Source organism: Terrapene carolina, unplaced genomic scaffold, assembly GCF_002925995.2.
Source record: "Terrapene carolina triunguis isolate 2854851 unplaced genomic scaffold, T_m_triunguis-2.0 Scaffold58, whole genome shotgun sequence".
NCBI classification, from domain to species: domain Eukaryota; kingdom Metazoa; phylum Chordata; order Testudines; family Emydidae; genus Terrapene; species Terrapene triunguis.
Window position 1 is genome coordinate 90,359,557 of NW_020664409.1, and position 22,891 is coordinate 90,382,447.

At 39.9% G+C, this 22,891-nt stretch overlaps 1 protein-coding gene across 2 annotated transcripts in view; it reads right to left on the reverse strand.

The window, feature by feature from the left end:
* Positions 1-22,891, reverse strand: part of SAMD12 (sterile alpha motif domain containing 12) — a 198,856-nt gene that overhangs the window by 92,865 nt on the left and 83,100 nt on the right. For both annotated transcript variants that reach the window (XM_024208597.3, XM_024208596.3), the window contains exon 4: positions 1,783-1,923. In XM_024208597.3, coding sequence (XP_024064365.2) covers positions 1,783-1,923 — 141 coding nt within the window. The remainder of the gene's footprint in view (positions 1-1,782; positions 1,924-22,891) is intronic.

Sequence of the window (22,891 nt, forward strand, 5' to 3'; positions counted from 1 at the left end):
GCCGCCCCGTTTTTTTTTTTCCCTTGGGGCGGCCAAAAAGCCAGAGCCGGCCCTGGAAGCAACATTTAGAAGGAATCCTTTTGCTATGTCTTTAAGGGTCTGGGACCTGGAGCCTTACAGAGAAGATGGGGCAAGGCTCTGCTCTCACCCAGCCAATAAAGAATGAACTGGAAGAAGGGGCCAACATAAATTCTGCTTCTTCCTTCATAGCAGGGCAGATGCCTGTAAAAAGGCTCCTGCAGGCCCCTGAATTAACAAGAAGAGGACAGCACAGGGGAAGTTCTGCCTGCTGAACTCTCTCAGGCTGAGAGTGGAAGGACTGATCGGTAAATGGGCCAGCAGGAGGAGAAGCTTCCTGAGGCTCTACAGCTGGCCTAAAGCACAATACCAGCTCCAAGGGGAAGAGCTAGGAGGCTCCTGCCTTAAGAAGAGGAATTGCCCAAAGTACAGACCAGCTCTAGGTGTAGGGCTGTGACCTCTGGAACAGGAGAGGAAACTAACCAGGACACTTACATGGACCCAGGGTGAGCAGCGAAATAAATGAGTTACCCTCTGTAGAATAAGTGAATAAACAAGATGTTGCAGAGAGGGGTTGAACTAATCTGGTCCGGGTAATTGTCTGGGGTGCCAAGTGCAATGCACCTGCAGTGCCCCAACATGTCCAGGGGTGGCAGTGCTGGAGAGGCATGCATATGACAGGCAAAACCTTACAACTATGACCCATCGGCATTAGAAACCACATCAAAACCTGCCGGAGGAACAATTCATTTGGAGCCAGAGACTCTTCCTGTCGAAGGGCAGTTACTGGACTAACCAATGAGTTTATTCCTAGTACAGTAAGCACAGTTTAGTCAGCTACATAATGCTGCATATGGAATACATAGTGCTCCTCAGTGCACACAGTATATTTTAACAATATTTCTTTTCATATGCATTGACACAAAATGGGCATTAAACCAAAACATCATGGAAATTATCTGGCTGGATTATCAAACCTCATTTTACAAGGATGGATAACTACAGATCTATATTAAAAGATGCCGAACCATTACTTTACATTGTGAGTACAATGTCTGCTCTGTTCCATATTATTGCAGCAGCTACAAATGCCTCAATAGAGCTAATAATGCAAGCCATTATGAAATGTTTTAGCCTTATTTGGAAAAGATGTACAGGCTTTTGTTGCTGTTGTTGTTAAATGATCTCCCCCCAGATACACATATATACACACACAAGATCATCAGACTGAATCTGATTCTGCTTTGACTTCCACTGGTATAAATTAGGAATGATTCTAGTAAAATCAATGGAGTTACCCCAATGAGAAAGTAGAATCAAGTTCTTTACATTTTTCAGATGCCTACCAGGTAATTCTCATTGACGGCTCTTACCATAAGAGATTACTGAGATTACTCTTTTATCCAATGGTGAGAGTAAACAATTAATGCAAATGTTCATGTCTGCAAAGACAGATGGTTTTATATTAATTCTCTTTTTATATAGTCAAGTTATTTTTGTCTTAGTAAGTAGGCATTTAAGTGAGAATGCCATCAAGCTGTAGATCAAAACTACTCTCCTCATGCCAACAGTCAGCTTAACATACCTTTTTTATTTATGCATTGTTTTACCTTTTGTTCCCTTTCCCCACTAGGAAAGTATTTAGAGTCGATAAGATCTTCATGCATCATTTCTTACAGGGGACTGTCAAATCACCTTTTATGTCTTTGTTTGAACTTTACCTTCACTACCTTTTTATAGGCCCCCACTGAAATTCTTTCCTACCTTGTGTAAGTAATTGTAGATTTCGGACTTCTTCTCTCACTTTCAGCTGAAGCACCTGCTGCAAAATGTGCTGTCGTAGGCTCTCCTGGGCAATCCCCATTCGTTCAAGCTTCTTGTCAGTAAGCCTCAGCAATGCACGGCCTGGATCCAAAAGTAAAAAGAAGAAAATCATCCAAGGATTTCCATTGATGTAATAACTTCATTCTAGCAAATAAACCTCATTCTGCTGCATTAAAATCCTCAGCTGTGAAACAATCTGATTCATAATGGGGTAGATCTAAAATGCAAAAGGGATACCTGACTTGGTGAGTTAATTACTTTCCACTCCAGAGATCCATGTTCAGAATCTTAGCTTTACATCATCAGTGAAAATTTGTTTGGCAAGTTCTACTTGCGTTAGGCATGTTGAGGTATCATAGTTTGTAGCAGGCTCAGACTGGCCTATAGGATGACAACAAAATTTCCCTGGATACTTCTGAACAGCCTCACCATCCCCTGCCCTCCCAAGATCCCTTTGAACAGCAACAGACTGAGTACAGATGCAACTGAATTAAGGATCTGAATCCTGGGCTGGCAGCATGCCTCATGTTGGCATTTAGCATGCCAGTGTATTATGACATCATGGTCTGAGATAGCCCATAATGCAGAGCATGCTAAATTCACACACGTAAGACTGTTAGCTCTTCCAGACAGGGACTGAATTGTCTTGTGTTATTACAGTGCCTAGCACAATGGGACTCTGATCTGGTCTTTTGGACTCCACTGTAATATAAATGCTAAATTAAGAGACAGCAAATAGCAGGACCAGGATGACAGAACATGGTGATAGGATAAGCACTAAGGCACCCCGTGTCCACCAGAGAATCACAGCATGAAGCAACTGCTTGAAGCAGTGCTTCCAAACCCTTTATTTTAGGGGAGGAAAAGCTTTCCCGATTCTTTAGCCCCTAAAGTACTGGTGCTGGTGGTTAGGCCCAGCCACAAGCCCCACAACCTGCTGAAGCCTATCTTCTCTCCTTTCCAAAGGGGCCCTTGCCTCTCCTGTCCAATGCTAGTCTGTAAGCACCAAGTCACACTGGGGCTAGACTGATTTACGTTGGCTGAAAATCTGGCATATGATGTTTGTTCAAAGCAAACTCAGCCCTTTGCCTCTCTCTACATTCAGGTTCATTTACTTCCTAGTTTGACTGAATTGTGGGTCTTTTAATCATTAAATCTGCATCTTTGGGTTCCACTTGTCATATCAATATCATTATCAGCATCATCGACAGAGGAATATATGTATCTTTCTCAGGTAGAGAATGACAATAATTCATGTACTTTGTCCCAGTTTTGTGGCGGCACTCCTTAGCACTAAGGCTGATAACCCCTTGTCCAGTAAACCTTTCTGTGAAATCATAAAGCAGAGGAATTCTATTGGTTAATGTAATACCAAAATATGGAAATTAGTGTCTTATAGATCAATGCCAGCCATCAAATTCCCTCAGCGAAAGAGAAAGTAATAATGACTTCAGTTGTTATAGCACATTATCACACCAACACATCTCAAAGCAATTTACAAAGGATGTACAACAGTCTAAGAATGCAGTCTGCAATGCTAATCTAGCAATTGAAAGTAAGCAAAAATTAAAGTCCTCAGTGAAAATAGTGCCAGCATCCCTGTCATCTTTGGGCAGAGAGTTACAGTATGTAATAATGTGTCAGCACAGAAGGAGGCCATGTGGCTCCTCCAGCTCTGTCCACCTACCTGGCCAACAGTTATAGCTTTTAATATCTTTCTTCTAGACATTTATTTATTTCTCATTTGAGTACGTTTTCTACCTCAGCCAACAGTGTACTTGGACCTTTACTAGGAACAAAACAAAGGGAATGATCTCTGCCCTAAGGAGCTTACGTCCTTCACAAAGATCAGACCTAGAGACCAGATGGTAGAATTAATTTAGACCACCCTCCTTTTAGTTTATTTTCTATTTCAGTAATGGATTAGTGACAGCATTTTTTCCTAAAATGATTTAGGAGAATGAGCCGGATGAGGAGCTGTTGTTTGCTGGTGGGCCTGTTGCAAAGAAGTGCAGTTGTCGCAGCATTGAAGCAAAGGAACATCACAAGCCAGAGGAGGCAGAGGTGGGAAACCAGGAGCGAAGCTGGATTTTGCAACCAGGGAGAGGAGGAGCTGATTCCCACTTTGGGTGACAGTATGTTGTTAAAAACTTCTTTTTATTGTGGTGGTAATTTACAGTTATTCTTTTCCTAAGCAAGTATTTGATGCTACTTTGTATTATTAGTCTATTATTTATATTATTGTTCCTGCCAAATTTTCTGGGTTTTTACCTTTATAAAGTTTGAAATATAAGGTTCTCTCTGTCTCTCCTCACTGTAGGCATCGTCTAGCCAAGGCCTAGTTGCAGACTGGGGTTTAAAGAGGTATTTGAGCAGAGAGCGAGAGAATGCATTTGGCAAAGGGAGATTATTCTAGGTCTAAATACAGGGCAGCCTGGAAGACGACCTGAATTAGAAAAGAAAATAAAGAGAGAAATAAGGAGTGATTTATCAGCTGAGTGGAGAGAATTAAGAAGGAAGCGGTAAGAAATGAGAGCAGACATGTAGGCAGGGCACATTTGTGTAAGGCCTTCATAAAGACTATGAAAAGCTCAGATTTTTATGAATACAGTAAGACGAAGCCAGTGGAAGGGAGTGACATGATTTGAACTCTGGGCAGGGAAGATTATTTTATCTCCTGCATTCAATACACAATGTACATATGTAGATCAATACCTAATATTCAGTACACGTATTGAGGGGGCACAGCAGCTACCTCATCAGAAGGAACAGACCTACGTAGGCTGTTTGGACATACTCAGCTGCAATTCCTTGTACAATCCTGCAGTCCTAATACAGGCAGAATTCCCACGGACTGAGATGAGTGCACAATCTACTGCCTCCAGCTCAATAACTCTGTGGCGCGGGATACACGAAGATGCCTAAATTATCCAGGTGACAAATTAGTTTAAATTCACAAACTGTACCACATAATTTGAAAAGTGATTGTTGACATGATATGATGAATATTCCTGCTTAATTGATAGTAATGTGCTTCCCTAGTTTTTGTGCAGAGCAAATGTTACACAAACTGTGCCCAGACTTACCTCATTAGTTTCAGAAACATGTTTGCAAATCTGGTTCTACTTAAAGAATCCAATCATAGCCTTTCACTCTGCCCGTGTGGGCTAGCGTTAGCTCCTTCCCAACTCAGCACACAAGAACAAGCCTCTTGTGCCAGCATGGATTAGTTGGAGGTGGCTCACATCATAGAGCAACCGTTGGGCTGCATGAGCTTTCATTTAAGGTTAGTTCCTAGTTTCCCTTGCCAAGATAGCCTTAAAAACAGCCTTTTAACCTGATGTAAAAACTTTTAAACAAATTGTAAGGAACAAGCCTCCGACTCCACTTCTGCAGCAGGAAGCTGAGAAAGGAGAATTAAAAAAATGTAAAGCGAGTTGGTTAACTTAGGGGCAGAATCAAAAGAACCATTTTATTAATCCTTCTCCCCAGTTCTTAGGTCCTGCCCTGGACTCAGTGGTGTGATCACAGTGGACAGGAATTGGTCACCTATGGGGAAAGGAGGAGGAAATTGCTTCATAGGCCTACCCCAAACACTAACGCTGGCTCTACTTGATGATAGCTTCAGCACTGTCTGAGGCTAGGACTGAACTGATGCTGCTTGTGCAGGCAGCTGGCAAGCTGCAAGTTTCACTTGCTTTAATATTGACCACGGCAACTGCTAAAGAAAGTGGGAGCCTCCAATCCCTCCCCCTGCACGTGAGCTATGGAATATCACCAGTGAATCAGTGGAGATCTGCTCCACCAAACCACCCCAATGCCCTGTAGATAATCAAGCTACCATCACTCCTTCCAGCAGAAGCTGTAAGATACCACCTGTCGCTACCTGCTGATGTGAGGAGCAGCTTCCAGATAGGAAGCCACCTAAAGGAGATTCCAGGAAGTGCTGGGGATGGGAAAGCAAAGGGTACAAATGGATCAGTGGTTGAAGTAGATGGATCAATGAATTTGGGGGGGAAGGGCAAAGAAGGGGGAATAGAGTAAAGAATTAATAGATTTGGGGGATGAGACTACTACACCCAGGGAATGTTCCATGTGTTTGATTGAGAGAAAATTGTTTTAACAGAGCTGTACAACAAGATGCTTCTACTGTCCCCATCATAGTAACCCTGCAAGGAGTTGTATAAGGTAGTTACTGATGGGGTCATCAGGACAGGTGTGGCTCATTAGACTCCACCTTGAATATAAGCAAGTGGGAGTAGCTCTTTGGAGAAAAGCGTAGGCCTGGAGGATCAGTCAAGCTTGAGGAGAAGGCATGGCTTGTATATCATGTTATTCAAAAACTAACATAGCATATAAAAACTTATCAAGGAGGGGATGACGTTTTGACTCTTAACAGTATGTGCTTTGTTGGACTTGGATGAGGGTTCAAGCACCTTGTTAAAGGTTTCACAGCATTACACTGAGTCCTACTTGCTGGTTAACTTGCAATTATAATCAATAAATTAGCATGTAAAGGTGGAAATTTGCTTACTTAATCTGGATCCTGTGTCTTCAAGTCATGTCTACTTTATGTCCTGACAAGACTAAGTTTTAGGTTTTGTTAGTATTGCCAATATGGCTATGGAAGAATGACCTCGTTTCTCCAAAATCCTTTTCTTAAAAATCACAATTTTTCTATTAGGCCTTCCAACAACACCTCTGGCACCCAAAGAGAATATGAACATGAATTAAAAGAAAACTAAGTAATAGAGCAAATTGATTTTTTAATTTTTGCCAAAGTTTTTCAAAATTAAAAACCCAGAAAGAAAATGAAAATTTTGTGAATTTGTTTTCCTAGGTTTTTGACCAGCTCTACTAAGTAATCAACAATAAACCTGTCAAATTTATTAACACAAATGACCTTTCCTCTCTTGTGTTAGTGTTGTCTCTCTCACAATCCTCATGTGTTCCAGATATAATGATCTGTCATTTTTCTCTATTCTTGTTCTTATTTAGGGTCTAATCCTGCAAGGTTTAGCATGTCCTTGACTCTCATTCAGTCTGTAGGAATTCAGGATGCTAAATACACCTTTACCCCAATATAATGCGACCCGATATAACACGAATTTGGATATAACACAGTAAAGCAGCGCTCCGTGAGGGTGCGGGGGGTGGGGGGGGGAGGGCTGCGTGCTCCGGCGGAACAAAGCAAGTTCAATATAACGCGGTTTCACCTATAACACGGTAAGATTTTTTGGCTCCCGAGGACAGCGTTATATCGGGGTAGAGGGGTGTACCTCAAAAGATTGGACTCTTCGGTCGCATTGGGGTAAAATGCTACTCTCTGTGAGTAAGATTATCCCAGAAATGATTCCACTGACTACTTGTGGAGCAAGGTACTCCCCAGTGCAAATTATATCAGAATCTGACCCTTAGATTATAAGTGGCCAGGGACCTTGTCTTGTCTCTCTGTTTGCTCATGAAGTGTCACGCACACCCTGTGGAGCTAGATTCCATTCCATCCAGCTATCAACAAAACAGCCCTCTAAATTCTGATAGCAAAATAATTTCAAATTAGTTATTACTGAAGAGGCAGAAAGAACTCAGCTTGACTTACAGATCCTAAGAAGAATTTGCAAAAGTACCAATGGAAGAAAACATTAAAAAAAATTTAAAAACAGGATCAATTTTATCCAAAATTACTGAACACAGATTGGGACCTCAATGTTTCTTTTACAGAATCACTAAAAAAAATATTTTACAATCAGGATTCAAAAGCAGGAATGTATTCTTATCTTTTCCCAAATAGAAATTATCTCCTTGCCAGGTAGCTCACAAATGGAGAAGATACCTAATTATCTTTCAAAATCGACATTAGTGGCAAAGAATCTTCTCCAGAAGTAGGTAGTCCTGCTTTCCAGCCCCTGCCCTCAATCTGGAGAGTCAGTGATTCCTCTTCCAGGAGCTGGCCTACGAGACTCTTTCCAAAAAGGCACTTGTAAACCTGTAAAACCTTATTTTAATCACATTTTGAATTAATTGCTCTTTGACTTAAGAGCCATAGATGATTCCAACAGAACATCAGTCTAAGTCAATAACACAATTCTGTGCAGAAAAGGACAGGGTTAATGAGAAATTGTACATCATGATTACTGGAAGTGGTTCAGTAAGTAATTTACTGTACTGATGGGAACTATATTGATTCCTTACAAGTCTTGGGTAAAGACTGTTAGCCAGTCCTGTTTTTCAGTTGAACATATTCAAGACCTGATGTTTTTAATAGGAGGAAATAGTAATAACTTGAATTCCCATCTGAAATATAAATTCAGGTGCAAATCATATTACACTGCTTTTCAAATGTGCTGTAAAATGTGAGACAACCATTTTAGTGCTCTCAGGAAGGACCAAACAGGACCCACAAAGCAAATTAAGGATAAATTTATACCTTTAGCAGACAGTCTATAAATCCACATTATCTGATGTATATATATTTGCCAAGCTACTTCCTGGCTATACAAAATTAAATATATTTAAGCACCGAAGACATGTAATAATGGACTTCTATTACACTGCACATCATATTTTTCAAGCAATGAAATCCAGCACTATTGCTTGATTGTATGTATCTGGTAGATTTATGGTACCCATATCAAATAAACAACCTTCAAGGTCTTTTCTATTTGTGGCAGGTAAAGTGAATCTGTCAACACCTTTGATTTTATCTGCCATCAGCCAGATACACTGTTCTTCAATTCCTTGTTAATCTAATGTTGCTCAGTAGGCAGCCACTAATTATGCATTATATTTCCCATTTCTTTATTAATTGTAAAGAATCACATTAGAGCGTACCTACTGGCAAAAAGAGTAAACACACATCCATATATAAAGATGTACAGTGAATACGTAGAAAAGAATAGGAATGGGCAAGACAATTTGGATAGTATTAGAACTGATTCAACCCTTTGAACAAAACTCAAAACAAAATCTTTTCTGGAGTTTCTAAAAAAGTCTAAAAAAACGCAAGTCCTATTTTCTGCCAGAAGGACAAATATTTAAATACTACAAAAAAAACCCACACTGCTTTCTTGGAATATCCAATCCAGCCAGCATTGGAAACCACAACAGAAAACCTGTTCTTTTGAGAATTCTAGCCAGATTTCTAAACCAAAAGAGGTTATGAGGTTTTGTCTGGAAATAGATGTAGGTAAGTATTCAAAAAAGAGAGTGAAAACCCCCTGGAACAGATGTGAATTTAAACCAGATCCCCATTTAATTAAGTGAGAGACGTACACCTGCTCCCACTGTTAGTGCATATGTAGTTATTCATTAATCCCCTTCGATTGCAAAACACAATTGAAGAGTCACATGACTAAGGGTCAAATTCTGCTCTGGGAACCCTGTACCCAGATCCAAGGACAGAAGTTGGAACTAAATATTTTGTCACTTGCTTTAATTTGGTATTAGTCATTCTGGCCATTTGTTCAAAAAACTTTAGGCCTCTAACAAAACATTATTCTAGGTCATTAACCTTCTCTCTCCCATTTCTGCTAACTGGTAAAAAAAAAAAAAAGGGGCAAATCTTTTAGAGCTGTTTTTTTTCCCCCTTCTTCTTCAAGTTTTCATAGTGTGGACCACATCTTAATAGAAATGTTATCTTAGGGACCATTCTTTCACTCATGTGGGATCGTACAGACCACCTACCCCTCCCCATTCATCATTGTCCAATTACAGCAAAGGCTTACACAGAAAAGTAATATTAGGAACATGTTTGATTTATTTTTTAGCTCCTTTTACTGCCGAATGGCTGGAAATCAAGAGGACCCACACCACGTGACAACACAGCTTTCTGCAGACCATTATCAAAAACTCTGTGGGTCATCCCTGGTCCCCATGGAGCACAGTTTGAGAACCTCCATTTTAAAGCACTAGATTTTCCCATCATTAGCACTTTAAAAGGAAAGCAAAACTGAATCCTATTATAAACATGCTTTCATGCACCAACACTGGATAAATCCAGCTTGTATTATTAATGTTTCCTGAAACTCCCCTCTCCTGCTCCAGACCCGTATCTCAGCACAGTTTTCAATCGTGCTTTTTTCCCCATGTCCCTGCATTAATTTTAACTTCCTTTTTTATTAAAAATGAAACAGAGGTTTCATGTTAATATTCATGATGTTAATAATTAATATTAATAAAATGGTAAATTAAAAGCAGCATGGTCAGAGTTTAAGCACTACAGAAAGCTTCAGAATCAGCCCTTCCCCCTCCCCCAATGGCATCAGTTAGATCTAGCACTGCCATTTCTCTTTTGGGGCTTGTAAGTGGCAGCCTAGCACCTATCAAGCTGAAAATGTGACCTTTGATGGGACCTCAGCCTATAGCACATGCTGATCATTTTTCAACCTAAGGGGAAAATAATTTTCCACTGTAAGAGCCAACTCCAGTCAATTTTGTGCACACTCTTATAGCTATGGATATTGATTTTTTTATCTATACTCTGCGGATCTGACTCATATCTCATTTGCATCATGTTATTCCAGATTTCAGTGGAGTTACTTCCAATTTTCACCACCCTAACTGAGAGGGGAATCAAGCAATCATAATCTTATTCTGCCACTCAGACTCCCATTGAGCAGCACCTTATTCAAAGTTGTCCAATTGAAATCCATAGGACTATAGCACTTTTAGGAGTGAGGCACTAATCACGGATGAAGAGTTGGCAGATTTGAGCTCTGAGTGATCCAGAGCCTGTTTAAACCAGCGAAAGTGCTTCTGCTGGATTTGGCCGGCTTTGGATCAGCCTTTGCAGAGAAGAATCACAAAAATGATTCAGGGCTACAAAAAAAGGCCTTACACTGAGAGACTTATGGATTTCTATCTATTTAGGGTTATCAAAGAGGAGATTGAGCGGTGACTTGATTACACTGTATAAGTACCCTCTTGGGGAGAAAAACACCGGGAACTAAAGGGCTCTTTAATCTAGCAAAGAAAGGCAGAACAAGAACTAATGACTGGCAGTTGAAGCCAGACATGTTCAAATGAGAAATTACACACAAATGTTTAACAGTGAGGGTAGTTAACCATTAGATTCTAGAACAAACTACCAAGAGAAGGGGTGGATTCTCCAATGTTTGATACCTTCAAATCAAGACTGCCTTTCTATAAGATACGTTTTTGTTGAACACAAGTTATTGGAATTAGTTCAGGTGTAATTTGGTGAAATTCTATGGCCTGTGTTATGCAGGTGGTCACACAAGAGGATCTAATGGTCCCTTCTAATCTTAAAAAAAACAACAACACTTATGAATCTGCAAGAGAAAGAACAAAAGAAAGAAAATGGGGTTGGGGGGAGGAATTTGTGTATATAAAAAACAAACACACGAGGTCCTAGAGTTCAACGAAGATGTGCCCATTTGCAATCTGCCATCTTAAATGAGTTTTCTTTCCAGCTTTATAAATCTAATGCAACAGTCAGTTCACAGTCTTCAAACTACTTCAGATTAGTTAACACCTAGGCTCTGCAAGAGGAGCCCTTAAAGTACATAGCTTTCAGTACAGCACACAGATAGAAATGCACTTACATACATCATACAGTCTACATTTGAAAAGCAACCACACACTAAGGGTATGTCTACACTGCAATTAGACACCTGTGGCAGGCCCATGCCAGCTGACTCAGGCTTGTGGGGCTCAGGCTAAGAGGCTGTTTAATTGTGGTGTAGATGTTCGGGCTCAGCCTGCAGCCCTAGCTCTGGGACCCTGCAAGCTGGAAGGATCCAAGAGTTTGGACTGCAGCCAGCCTACCCCGTAATTAAACAGTCTGTTAGCCTCAGCCCTGTGCGCTGGAGTCAACTGGCACGGGCCAGCCAGCAGCCGCAGGTTTTTAATTGCAGTGTAGACATACCCTATGAGACCGTTGTCAACGGGGGAGTTGATTCCAGTGAATACTTATCAGCCACTAAAAACAGAAATTAGATCGGGAGCAAAACAACTTGTAACTGATAAATGTATTTCTGTGTGTAACAAACTATGTAGATAGGTAAAATTAGAAATGATCTGCATAAAGATTTCATAGATCACACTTTCGTACTATCACTAAGAACTGTAATTTAAATGTGCCAAAAGAACGAGGCAACACATTGCTAAAAACAATTAGCATTAGAGACTAAAGATCTGTTAATGAGATACTGGGCCAAATGCAGTCCTGGTGTAAATAGGAGCATATCTGATTTCCACTGCATTGCACCCACTTACATCAGAGCTGAAATAGGCCTGTAGAGATGCAAATAATTTTCCTATATTTTAAGGAAACAGTACAAAACACATGTATTTAATGTTTTCAAGGTCCTGACTATCTTAATAAAGGTTTTTCCAGACCATATGTTCAGTGGAAAATCTCTATACTCAGACTGGGCCACATTCAACCTTGAGGCAGTAACAAAATTGCTCATTTCCCTCTAGTACATTAGTTTACACTCACCACCTCAGTGTAGAAGTTAAAACATTTTATATTTGCTTTTTAAAGTAAGATTCTTTGTATACATGAGTTACATTTTCTTCATTCTACATAATAAATGAATATTTTAGGTGCAGTGGTCTTGCATCAGCAGTACTCATATGCTTCTTAATATCAATTGGAAAAAGGCAAATATAGTGCCCATCGTTAAAAAAGAGAAGAAGGAGAGCCTGGGGGAACTACAGACCAGTCAGCCTCACCTCAGTCCCTGGAAAAATCATGGAGCAGGTCCTCAAGGAAACCATTTTGAAGCACTTGGAGGAGAGGAAGGTGATCAGGAACAGTCAACATGGATTCACCAAGGGCAAGTCATGCCTGACCAACCTTATTGCCTTCTATGATGAGATAACTGGCTCTGTGGATATGGGGAAAGCAGTCAACGTGATATATCTTGACTTTAGCAAAGCTTTTGATACGGTCTCCCACAGTATTCTTGCCAGCAAGTTAAAAAAGTATGGACTGGATGAATGGACTATAAGGTGGATAGAAAGCTGACTAAATTGTCAGGCTCAACAGGTAGTGATCGATGGCTCGATGTCTAATTGGCAGCTGGTATCAAGCGGAGGGCCCCAGCGGTCAGTCCTGGGGCCAGTTTTGTTCAACATCTTTATTAATGATCTGGATGATGGGATGGATTGCACCCTCAGGAAGTTCGCAGATGAAATTAAGCTGGGGGAAAGGTAGATATCCTGGAAGATAGGGATAGGGTCCAGAGTGACCTAGACAAATTAGAGGATTGGGCCAAAAGAAATCTGATGAGGTTCAACAAGGACAAGTGCAGAGTCCTGCACTTAAGATGGAAGAATCCCATGCACCGCTACAGGCTGGGGACCGACTGGCTAAGCAGCAGTTCTGCAGAAAAGGACCTGGGGATTACAGTGGATGAGAAACTGGATATAAGTCAGCAGTGTACCCTTGTTGCCAAGAAGGCTAACGGCATATTGGGATGCATTAGTAGGAATATTGCCAGCAGATCGAGGGAAGTGATTATTCCCCTCTATTCGGCACTGGTGAGGTCACATCTGGAGTAGTGTGTCCAGTTTTGGGGCCCCCACTACAGAAAGGATGTGGACAAATTGGAGAGAGTCCAGCGGAGGGCAACGAAAATGATCAGGGGGCTGGGGCAAATGACTTACGAGGAGAGGCTGAGGGAACTGGGCTTGTTTAGTTTACAGAAGAGAAGAGTAAGGGAGGATTTGATAGCAGCCTTCAACTACCTGAAGGGGAATTCCAAAGGGGATGGAGCTCGACTGTTCTCAGTGGTGACAGATGACAGAACAAGGAGCAATGGTCTCAAGTTGCAGTGGGGGAGCGGGGAGGTCTAGGTTGAATATTAGGAAACACTATTTCACTAGGAGGGTTGTGAAGCACTGAAATGGATTACCTAGGGAGGTGGTGGTGGAATCTCTATCCTTAGAGGTTGTTAAGGCCCGGCTTGACAAAGCCCTGGTTGGGATGATTTAGTTGATGTTGGTCCTACTTTGAGCAGGGGGTTGGACTAGATGACCTTCTGATGTCTCTTCCAATCCTAATCTTCTATGATTCTATGTTTCTTCTATAATTCTATGGAACCTGAACTACTAAACATATTCAGAGAGAAAGGTCTGTATAACAGCAACAGAAATGAATAGAAAAAATATTATAATTATAGTTGAAGCACGAAGAGTCCTTCTTAGACATCTAGCCCATCCTGTAACATATATTTAAGATACTGCATATGAGCCACACAGTACTATAGGCTATACTATACTATACTATAATATTCCATGATTAATACACTTTCTTAAAGTCCTGTTTACTGAATCCTTTTTATCCTGTTCTCCTCACCCGTAGTTTCTCCAACTCATTCCTTCCTGGAACAGTTGCTTTGTGTATTCTTTGTCCTGTCTATCTTGGCCTATTATGCTCTTTGAGGATGGGGATATGTTGCATACCATCGATAGGTACCAGTGTTGAGGGTGAAATCTAGTCCATGCCCAAAAAGCCAGAGTAATCGGTCTCTGTGCGGGTGACACACCGAAGGATTACAGAGGTGAAGATCTTCCCCCACTCATGGATCCACTGGCTATTTTTCTAGCCCATAGATGGAATATCAAGCTACAGTCCCTTCACTCCAATTGCATGAGGTGTTGGGACTAGTTATCCCTTGCCTGGCCTGCCTTAGCCTGTCCCCTTGTGACCCTTCCATGCCAGGGATGGCTCGAAACTGCTTCTGCTGTACGCACAAATGTGTAGTCACCCCGGCACACACATACACACTGCCCTCGTGCCCCCTTCACAGCTATGTGGTTTTCAAATGGTGTGGAGGACATTGCATAGTGTCCATTTATAATGCTATAGGAATCTTTTTAATTAATAATAATAATATAGACTATCACAATCACTGGAAACCTCTGCTGTCTGGGTTACAATAAAGTTAGCAAGGTCACAATTAGCAGTTAGTGAGCAGTAGAGTCTTACATTATTTGTATATCAATATAATCAATTGAAATGTACAAGCTGCGGGAAAAAGGGAAGTGAAAAAACATTGACTAGGTGAAACTTTGTTTGAAATTGTGAATATACCAATGCAAGTCATGTACGGCATCACTCAGACAAAGTGTCCAGAGATTGGATTTTTATAAAAGGAAATGTTACAGCTAGCAAGGCCAGAGGGGGAGAGGGATGAAAGATGTTAGGCGTGTAAAACCCTGGGCTTTCATCTCTGGAATTTAAGTTAACCCTTAGGAACTTATCATAGCATTGCTCTCTTTGAAAATAGACCTGGATTGCTCGGAGAATTCTATGAAAAGGTTACCAGAAGGTGCAGACTCTCCTCCATTGCCATCAGCACAGCAGTATTATACAGTCACCACAACAGCACTAAATGGATTTCGTCTCCCCACAAGATCAGTTTTGTCAAGAATAAAACAGGATCATATCAAGAGGCAAAGAAATGGGGAGGTAGATTTCTCCTAATAATAGGGAGGTATTTATTCAGTGGCTCTACCAGTCCTATTTAGACTTTGCTTATACAGTTTGTGAATGAACATTTGACAGATATTATTGGTTTCAGGCCAGATTCTGCTCTTAGTTACCCAGGGTAAATATGGAGTAACTCTATTGATTTCAGTGTCTTTAACTAAGAACCTGGGATTCAGAGTCTGAGTGTAGATTCTGCGTTGTGCCTTTTTCGGAATAATTTTTTTGAATAACTTTTTAGACCCAGCACACGAGTGAGTCGCAGCCCAGGCAGATGGGGCAAAGGTAGCTTTAAGCAGCTTTAACTTTGCATGTCCCTAATTCTGGACTACTTGCTGGGGCTGGTGTGGTTCATAGCTTTAGTTAAAGGCTGAGCAACCCCAAGGCCTTGAACAACTGCCTACAAGCTACTCCACAGCTCAAAATAGCCCTACTGCAATCCACGCCAGCCACCGTAGATGCAATCAATTCACAAGCTTTTGAATAACCTCCTGCAGATTAAACCTAGCTGATTGGTGTCTATGGTTTACTGTCAGTAAACTAAACTCAATATTCCAGCAATGATTCTAGCCCAAGTAAAAAAAAACAAAAACCACCCAGAAATTTCCCCTTTTCTATAATCAGAGAAAGTCATTAATTATTACATGAAAGCAAACAAAGAGGTTGTTTTTTTGGGGTGGGTGGGGGGGGAGGGTAATCAAGTAGTAGCCTAGAATTAGCAGGCCCTCAAAATGCTTTGTAGAAAGTGATCGTATCCCTTGAAAAGAAATGAATGAAAGATATTGCTTCCTGTAAAGTCTTTCACTAGTGGATGTAATTGCATGTTTTATACAGTACAAGTGACTCCATCTCCGATTGGGATGGTTTATACAATTCTTTTAATGTGGGAAGTTCATTGAGGTATAAAAATGTATCCAGCGCATCAGAGTTTTTGTACCAAAAAGTGTTAATGAAGTACAGTTTACTACATCTACTAAATCTTACACAGGCTACTCCTGACTTTTTTCCTTCCAGATGGGTGATCATACTGATGTAACAGCTCCAAACAATTTTTCCAAGTCTGGAGTAGCCTGGGCATGATTTACTAGGTGTTGTTTACTAAGAGTTTGCTTACATAAAGAATATGTAAATAATGGTTCTCAACCGAAAAATTCACTCTGGTGTTAAGATGGGATGAAAAGAATCATCGCTTCCCTCCTCCCCTCCGTCTCTTTTTTTAAAAAAAGTTTGTTTCTTGTGAGAGTTCTGAGGAAAAGAAGGAATCTAGTTTACATCTCCTCTGATCATAAATTACCTTTTCTGACATCTGGAATTCGAGAACAAGTAGCAAATGCTCAGATACTGTAACTGACGGTTTACTGACAACTAACAATATCTCCGATAGGGGAAACAGATAAACAAAAGAGCAGTCCTCAAACATATCTGGTGAAGAGTCAAAGCATTCTTTATCTGACAGTGAAAAGAAAGCCAGGCATCCATCAACTCCAGCACAATAAAGAGTGGTCAGATTTTAACTAATTTCTAGTAATCTACTAATAAACACAGCCCATTGTGATCATTAAGTTAACTTATGTAACCTTTGATTTATATGCCCCAATTAGTATTTTAAAAATCAGAAATAAAACTGAATTCTTTACGGTTCAAGCCTCCAAGCTGGTTACAGATAATTTAATTCAATGGAGGACTGTGAATGACCCAAGGAGTGATAAAATTAAAGATTTTATTTAATATAAATTAGTTAGTTAAGCAAACAGGCATCCAATATAACCATACACTGCATTTATATTCACATTCTCAGATGAAATGATGTATTCAGGAGTGATCCATCCCTGAATGCGGAGAACGAATATATAATCCTTTCTCTAACAATACCTTGATGGTGGATGGGCGCACCTATCTAAAATCAGCATACTATCCTTTTTATAATCAACTATAATAACTCCTTCCAATTAATTACCATTAAATCTACCTTTTTACCACAATTAAATATTTTCTACTTTCTCATTGGCTATTTAACATTAAGTATAATCTTAGTTAACACTTGTGTAAATGCCACATCAATAACTATCAATATATTAAGGAGTCTGGTGGCACCTTAAAGACTAACAGATTTATCTGGGCATAAACTTTCATGGGTAAAAAACCAATTCTTCATGTTAGTCTTTAAGGTGCCACCGGACTCCTTGTTGTTTTTGTGGATACAGACTAACATGGCTACCTCCGATACTTATCAATATATTAACATTTTATCTAAAACACTTGTAAAAACCAGTTACAACCAAAACATGTTTACAACATGACCTGGGATTATGTCCTAATTTATCTCCAATTTTTGCTCCCACTAACTCACTCAATTTTACCAGGCCACACTTGACTATTGTCAAGCCATTGTGTAGGACATAGATTTTTGGGCCTAGTTACATTTCAACACATTTCTATATAAAATAAACAAGCACCATCACTATAGGCTACAATTAGGACAAAATTTGAGAGGAACCTCCTAAACTGAACAAGAAAATGTGCATGTACACTCATTGTCGTGAGCAAATCCACACACTCGAAGACTCAAATGAGCACTTGTTGAAATGCTGGCATTGGTGCCAGTTGATGGATGTACAAATATTTATGACATTAAGTGACCTAAAGAGTCTATTTTTAATTACATTTTTAACTGAGTAGTTTTATAACCCACATACATTCCTTATCAAGCAGACAGTTTTTGTACTGGGGTTTTCTTTTTAAAACACCACCACCTCAAAATGTCTATCTTCACCAGCTTGTGACTGAATAAGCATTACACAACATGTGCAAAGGAAGTGATAAGTTGCACTATTAAGCTCTTAGAAGTCAGGAATGCTAGTGTTAAGGTTTCATTAACAACCTCAACTCTATCTATAATACAGGCTTTAGTGACATGACCACATAATATTTCACAAATGATAACCTACAATTATCCTACATTTTTCTATCACTTCAAGTGCCACAAGTACTCCTGTTCTTTTTGCGGATACAGACTAACACGGCTGCTACTCTGAAACCTGTCATAGATAGTGTATATCTTTTAGGTCTTTTTGTGTGCAAGAGTATACTAACACTATTTACAGTACATTAAAAATGTACCTGCTATAGACTGAGCAGTAAAAAATGAATTTTCAGGTGTTACATTTTCCATACACTGAGCAGATATTTTACTTCCACTCTGAATGACTTAAAAAAAAATAGATTAAGGGAAACAAAACAAGGGATAACACATTTAATGTTTTGATGAGAGCACAGTATGAGTTTTTCTGTAACATTCTGCCTCATGTAATTGCAGTTGCCCTGCAGACAGGTATTCTCCTTAGGTACAGAAAGGTGCACTACAGAGAAAATAAAGTCATAACAATTACATATATACACACACACATATATACATACATATATACCGTATATCCCTTGTTATATATATTATAGGCAGTACAGTTAGTAGCACCTATAATTAAGGTTGCCTGACATTTTCCATTAGTAGTCTCAGTTTTCAGTTGCTTATGATTTCACCAAACTTGCATTTAAACTGATTTTTTTATTGATCAGGTGTCTTTTTTTTTTTTTTTTAATTTCAGCAGAAATGGTTTATCAAAATGAGGTTAGGGAAAAATATGTTGTTTTGCCCATGTTAAAAAAAATTCTTACAGACATTCGGTTGACAAGCTCCATGCTTGGGATCCGGGGTTTGAATTGGGCAAGGATGTTATCTTTGTTTCATGGATGTGCCTTTTCCCATCCCAATGAAGAGCTGCTCAAATCTGGCCAAGTTATAAGCCTTTGAAAAAATCTCAGTTTGCACATACTCAGTGGAGTCTTGTTAGAATTTAGCAATTAAATTCTCCAAAGATTCCATCTATTCTGTACATGCTCCAGTCCAAGGCTGCAGAGGCTGAGCAGGATTTTCCCTGCTATTTCTCCTCCAGGTCAGCCAGGGGCCTCTGAGACATAAGAACAATGGAGCAGCGAAATGTAGTCCTATGTGTTCCCACTACTGCAGGCAGTAAGGATGGCAGGAGGAGCATTTCAACTTGAATGCAGAGGGCTGAGGAACCAGGCCTGGAGCAGTGGCAAGGGAAAGACTGGGCCATGGATTATGGAACAGCAAGGGGAGGCGGGGGAGAAGGAGAAGGGGACAAGCACTGAATGAAGAGGCTCGGGCAGAAGGGGCAAGGCTGGAGTGGCAGGGAGCGGAGGAGAACAAAAGTAAATGCGTTTTCAACCATTTGAGTGTAGTCCTCTCAGAACTTGGGACAGAACCCAGGATTCCTGAATTTCAACATTCCTCTGTTCTCAGCCAATAGCTGTGAAATCCACTGGCAAAAATGTATCCCTCATCTCCCTCTACTGACAGGTCCACACGAAGATGACAACCCACTCCTGTTATCTGTTACTCTGTCAGCTCAAGTGGAAGAGGTTTGTTTGGTGATGTAAAGATTCTAACCCTGCTTATGAATGAAGTGAGCGTTAATATGGTTCCATATGATGGAATTTTTGTTTTTTGATTTGCTTTTTTAAAAAAACCTGGAAAGTTCCATACACACGAACGTTAGAAGAATGTTAAAGTTGCAGTCAAGCACTCAAAAGTTAGGAAATAGAAGAATTAAGGTTGGCTGTGTAACCTTAATTCAGTCCCTTTGTGTATATGCATTATGATTAGTCTTTAATTACCTCATCACATACTATTTATTCTGTAGGACCCCCGCTCACTGAGTGCACAGGAGGAAGAGCTCTCAAGAATGCTCAGAATAGTCCTTAACTAAAACCTGAGCCTGGGAGCTGTAGTAAAATTAAGCCATGTTGTGCTACAGTTGCACAAATCTGCAATTTATGGCAATTAAAGTGGCGGGAAATTTGACTCAGGCACTTGAGTATTAGTATTTCTCCAGCTGTTTATGACAAGATAAATATTAAACTAGTGTGTAAACTCAGTCCCTTATGGCTCAGCTGTCCACACTGATACACCCTTGACAGTGCATGCAGGGCTGTGACCAGACTCTGATTTGCAAGGAAAATAAAGGGAGTAAACCACTATACCTTTTTGAATACTCTGCTTGGTGGGATTGCAGAGTAACCCATGTTACAGCTAAGGCTAGGTGTACACTAGGGAGGGGGGTCGACCTAAGATACGCAACTTCAGCTACGCGAATAGCGTAGCTGAAGTCGGCATATCTTAGGTCAATTTACCTGGCTGTGAGGACGGTAGCGAGTTGATCGCTGCCACTCCCCCATAGACTCCACTTCCGCCTGTCACCACGGTGGAGTTCCAGAGTCGATGGCAGAGCGATTGGGGATTGATTTTATCGCATCTACACTAGACACGATAAATCAATCCCTGATAGATCGATCACTACCCGCCGATCCGGTGGGTAGTGTAGACGTACTCTAAGAGACCTAAACTTTAGAAACCCCCAATGGCAATCAAACAAATCTCTGTAAATGTTTCTCCTTGTCAACATTTGGGGCTTGCACCATTGCAGCTATACTAGTTACTGGCCACAGATTGTTGTATTTGAGCTAATCCCAGGTATAGAAAAGGCCTTAGGTACCTTTCGCAACAGTGGAATTCAGTTTTATGATGTTCTCAAAACACTTTTTCATCATTGCCTTTGTAACAATGGAATTGTCACTTCCACTGTTGCAAAAGTGCAAACAATTCATAACATGGGTACTCTTTTTTTCTAAACAGAAGGGTTGTTTATTGTGCCACACTGTGCTCCTTACAGATGTACTTTGGCAGTAGCTCTAAAAACTATAGGAGCCTAGAAGTCTTTAGGATTCAGTGCCTGACTCGTTATACATACATCACATACAGTGTTTACAGTAAACATTGATCTGGTCTACTAAGCATGTGTAAGTAGACATTGATAACGGACAGATTTTTAAAATGCTGCTGATTGTATGGGGGAATTGTATTATATAGAAATGATATGTATATTAGAACTGCTTAAGGGTGATGGGTTTATTAACATACATCAGCATTACACAACATTGAATGGCCATGTTTCAGAAGCCAAGATTAATGTGTAATAGATTTAGTTTTACAGACATCATCTCAGCATATATCACGTTCAGGTGTTGTAAATAAAAGTATAAAGTCCCAAGGAGAGTCTAACAGGAGGTTGAGGGGTATTTTTTGGTTTTGTGTAATTTCTGAGTTTGCTCATTTATAAATGAGCAAACATGTTCATTAAAATAATAAACATGTTAAGTTTACATGTTAACATGTTAATTAAAAAATAAATCTGAGCCTTCAGAGCTATTGTGAAATTTCCCCTTACATGTACAATTATTACACAGGCAAATTAGTGGTATGTTTAAGAGATGTTGTTTCCTATATGTACTCTTCCATAGGTTTGACTGTATTAGCATGGGGTGCATCAGACAGAGTGGATGGACTTTTCCCATCCAACACTGGTGGGGAGTGCAAAGCTACCTGCGTTAGAAGTACTAGTTTCCATACCTGGGGCTGTTTGCTCAGTCTGTGTGTGTATATTAAGAAATCTACTCAACTGAAGCAAGAATGAGGTTTGGGTAGCTAGTAAATCATGTACAGCAGTTAGCCTCAGCTTTGCTAATGGATCCTTCCTCCTATATGCAATGCCCCTTTAGTTGCTAATTTGAGCAGCTTGCAAGCCTTCATTTTGGGAGGCAGTCTATTGAAAACAAACTAATACTACAGGGGTCTCTCTCTTTTTGAGTTACAATTTTTTTATGGCATACATCTGAGTTGAGTGCAATTTAGAAGTTTATATCAAACATTACAAGTTCACAGGTTGAGTAGTTTAAGATAAAGGTTGCAAGTGCTATTCATCTTTAGACTTTCAAAATTAGATATTTTAGTAGAAAAGCCATTTGGAGAAATGTCAAGAGTGTGTTGTGAACATTTTAACTGTATAAAGAAATTTAATGCATTATCAAGCTTTTAACCTGCACTAATTTAATTGCACTATTAAAAGTGTTTGTTAAGCCATCCATCAGTTTACAAGACTATGTAATTTTGCAGATAAAATTTGTCACATGACTGCTTATAAAAAAAAGAATTAGCAAAAATTATCAACACTTCTTCAGAAGCCATTGAGTAAAGAGTTTAAACTGTATTTTATATCATTCATACACACACACCAGAGAGAATGTAAGCGTATTTTTGGATTTTGAGTAACTACTTTAGCCAGTCTTAAGGTCACATAGCTACTCCTTTTGGATCAAGAACAGTTGCTACAACATAATGCTTAGAGTACATTATGTAACATAAATAGGGCTTCTGATTTTAACTGATAAACACGGATAAAACACCTGTGCTGTACATTAATTGGTCCACATAGATCCTGCTGGAGCACACTAAAGGTTCCCTAGTGCACTTTACCATCGTGCTGTTTGAAACAGTACTATGTGAATATACCAAGAAGTCGTCCCAATCCCCAATTTTTGGACATCTACTTCAAAATAAAAAATTGCTAAAAATAACCCCCCAAAATTAAATTAATAAACCCTGAAAAAAGAAGCCCTAAACATAAGCAATTGCTGAAAAAGGGCAAATTCACAAGTACAAAATAACAAAGGTGA